This window comes from Mixophyes fleayi, chromosome 4 (genome assembly GCF_038048845.1).
Source record: "Mixophyes fleayi isolate aMixFle1 chromosome 4, aMixFle1.hap1, whole genome shotgun sequence".
Lineage (NCBI taxonomy): Eukaryota > Metazoa > Chordata > Amphibia > Anura > Limnodynastidae > Mixophyes > Mixophyes fleayi.
Genome location: NC_134405.1, coordinates 17,191,621 through 17,195,097, shown reverse-complemented (window position 1 = coordinate 17,195,097; position 3,477 = coordinate 17,191,621). Strand labels below are relative to the sequence as shown.

At 36.0% G+C, this 3,477-nt stretch overlaps 1 protein-coding gene across 1 annotated transcript; it reads left to right on the top strand.

Moving 5' to 3' along the window:
* Positions 1 to 822: 822 nt before the first annotated feature.
* LOC142150502 (olfactory receptor 5P81-like) lies at positions 823 to 1,767 on the top strand. The gene has a single exon (XM_075205699.1). It carries the CDS (start codon positions 823 to 825, stop codon positions 1,765 to 1,767), a length of 945 nt encoding a protein of 314 aa, XP_075061800.1.
* The last annotated feature ends 1,710 nt before the right edge of the window (positions 1,768 to 3,477 follow it).

Genomic DNA, 3,477 nt, shown 5'->3' with positions numbered 1-3,477 from the left:
CTAGTTCCGGAACTCTGACTCCTGGCTTGTTTTTGACTCTTCTCCAGATCTCCCCTTGTACCTCGTGACTCAGCTGGTACTGACCCAGATTGATTGACTATGCCCGTACACTCTGCTACTGCGCTGTTGCTGTTTTAGAGAACCGCATCCTGCGCACCCTCTTGAAGCAAAGCCCAAACTCACTTGCGGCGGTCCCTAGTGAACACCAGGAGTGCGTTAGACTCCACGCCTCCCTGCTCAGCAGTACTAAAAATGGCTAGTAACTTCTTCACAGCTAGTGACAAATAGTTTCTCCAGTCCATTAATTTTGCTTTCCTCATAACATTGATTATTGAATTCTAAAACACTACCATTCCAGAAGTCCAGAATGGTAGAATTGTATAGTCCTTTTAAAAACAATCCACTTGATGATCTGTATGATAAAGGCAAAAAAATTAAAAATAAATATCAATTTAGACAAATTTTGGAGAGAGGAAAATAACTGACATACTTCAAAAAATAATATTCAATTTATCAAATTGTTGACAAATATTTTTTAGTTAAAATATGAGGCTAGCCAGCATGGGCATGAACTGATAATAGGATGGATAAACAGTAGTTTCTGTTGGTGAGAGCGTGGTCCACATTAAAATAAAATCAGTAAAATATGCTTTGAAATGTTCCACCTTTCCAGAGGTACACAAGATAACTGTTGTAATGTTTGTTTCAGAGAGATTACTGATCATTTTTCATAGTTTACAATATGTTCAAAGATAAAAATTACTTAAATAGTGTTAACTTTCTTGCAGGAAACAAATCGTGGCCAGTGACCTCTTCCTCAGAATGTGTGAGGACAATCAGACTGAAGTCACAGTGTTTTTACTTCTTGGATTTCAAGGTCTATATAAATACAAACTTCTACTTTTCATCGTCTTCCTCTTGTCCTACATTGTGGTAGTAAATGGAAACCTTGTCCTTATTGTCTTGGTGTCGACAAATGATCATCTCAAAATTCCAATGTTCATCTTCCTTAAACACCTCGCAGTAGCCGATGTCCTAGTAACCACCACCATTATACCCATGATGTTAGATATCATATTAAGGGATGAAAAAGAAGTATCTGTCACTGGCTGCGTCATCCAGCAGTTCCTGATTTTAGTTTTTGGACCTTTGCAATGTTTGCTTATTGCTATAATGTCTTATGATCGATTTTTGGCCATTTGCAACCCAATGCGTTACAATTCAATAATGGTGCCCCAAGTCTGCCTCAAAATGATTGTTGGGTCTTGGTTATTGGTCTTCATTTTATCATTTGAAATATTTATGTTTTGCCAGTTGCAGTTTTGTAATCTCAATTACATTGACCATTTCTTCTGTGACCTTGCTCCAATGGCAGGTTTGTCTTCTTCGGACACTTCCATCTTGTTATTGGTCGATTTTGTCATTGCTATTTTTGTATTCTTCTTTCCTTTTTTTTTAATCATCATAACCTACATCACCATTTTCTTCACCATACTTAACATTTCATCCAACAGTGGAAGAAAAAAAGCCTTCTCCACATGCAGCTCCCACCTTATCACTGTAAGCATTTATTATGGAACCCTAATGACAGTTTACATGGGCCCATCAGACAAAAGCTCATTTAACACAAACAAGTTTAAGTCTCTATTATACATTGTGGTGACTCCTATGATGAATCCTATTATCTACAGCCTCAGGAACCATGAGATCAGGCGAACTCTGAGAAAAAATATTTTAAATATTAAATTACAATTGAAAACTAAATAAAAAAAGATGGCAATAAAATATGGCCCTAATACTGCAAGTATACACTTTTTCAATTACAGTTGTGATCATAAATACTTACTACAGAGTGTTCTGTAGACTGGAAGAGGAATAACATCCCTTAGTAAGCCATTTCTCTTGGAGTATGCTTTGTACATTTCTGCTTTGGACTTGTAAGATTAAGAAGATCCTAAAACTGTTTTTTAATTGCTATCATCTGTCATTGATAGTGCTGTCATGTGTAATAACATGGGAAATTAAATTTCATAGAATTCAGACTCTGAATTAAGGAGTTACCAAAAAAAGAACATTTGACTGTAATGGACTTAGTAAATTTTATTTTAAACTGGTGTCACAGTATTTTCCCCAAAAAACAATGAAACAATTGTGTGATTTGTGACTACCTTATAAAGATTTATGTATAAAACTAGATGAAGTAACCGGCATTGCCCATGTTTACATTTTTAAGTTATTAAGATATCAATAAGTTGGATGTAACTGTCAACATTTTAAAAATAATTAGCAGCTTAGAAGCTCAACACGCCCATTAGGTGGCTGCCCTGTTTCATTTTTATATTAAATATCATCCAAATCCATCCAGTAGAAGACCCGGAAAAGGCTCCCCTGGTCAAAGTTCTGGCCAGCTTACACCAACGGGAGGTCTGACCAGGACCTCAACCAGCTAGTATGTTTTCTGGGATCCAATGTTACCAGTCTGTGAAGTTTTGGTACAAATCCATCTAGTGGAAGGCTTAGCATACGCTCCCCAGGTCAAAGTTCTGCCCAGTGTACACCAACGTGAGGTTCAACTGGGACCCTAGCCACCGTAAAACCTGTCCAGGATCCACCTAGACCACTTTAAATTGGTTTCATCCAAATTGGTGCAGGGGTTTCGGAATGGATAACCAGACAGAGAAACAAACCAAATCCATCCAATAGAAGGCCCAGAACAGGCTCCCCTCGTCAAAATTCTGGCCAGCATATGCCAACTGGGACCTCAACCCCCTGGTATATCTTCTGGAATCCAATATTAAGAGTTTGTCAAATTTTCATCAAAATCCATCTAATTTCAAAGAAGGATAAGAACAGGCTCCGCGGGTCAAATTTCTGGCCAGTGTACACATACGGGTGGTAAAACCGGTTCCCTAAACCCCCTTAAAATCTGGCCAGTATTTAACTGGACCACCTCACGTTGGTTTCATCCGAATCAGTGTAGCGGTTTTGAAGATATTCGGCTACAAATAGATTTGTTTTTTTACATAGATAGATTAATGTGCTACAGAAGTGATGGTGGTTTAACAAATGACCTGAAACATGCAAAATTATTATTAAAACATTATTTATTACTATTATTATTATTAATAATATTTTATTTTTTTCATTTTTTATAATTATTATTATTTTTTGAATTTTTTTTTACATAAAAGTTGTAATTTCCAAGTCAAATGACCAAATAGCTGTGAAAGTACCTGATCATTTTTTTTTTTAAGATAGTAAGGTTTGACATTTTGGTAAGGTATAAGTTGATGAATAACTTTATTTACATTAAAACACAACACAATTTCAGCTTCATATGGACTCCCCTTAAGAATCATAAAAAATGAGATGAGTGAATGTTTGCACGGTATAAAAAACTGTTAAAAATATCCTTATCTTTAGTGACATTATCACTTTGTATTTGGCTCTTAATGATGTTTGTTAATATTTTGACTC

Bases quoted from the DNA above. Each gene is read 5' to 3' on its own strand.
- LOC142150502 (XM_075205699.1), top strand. From the start codon at position 823: ATGTGTGAGGACAATCAGACTGAAGTCACAGTGTTTTTACTTCTTGGA.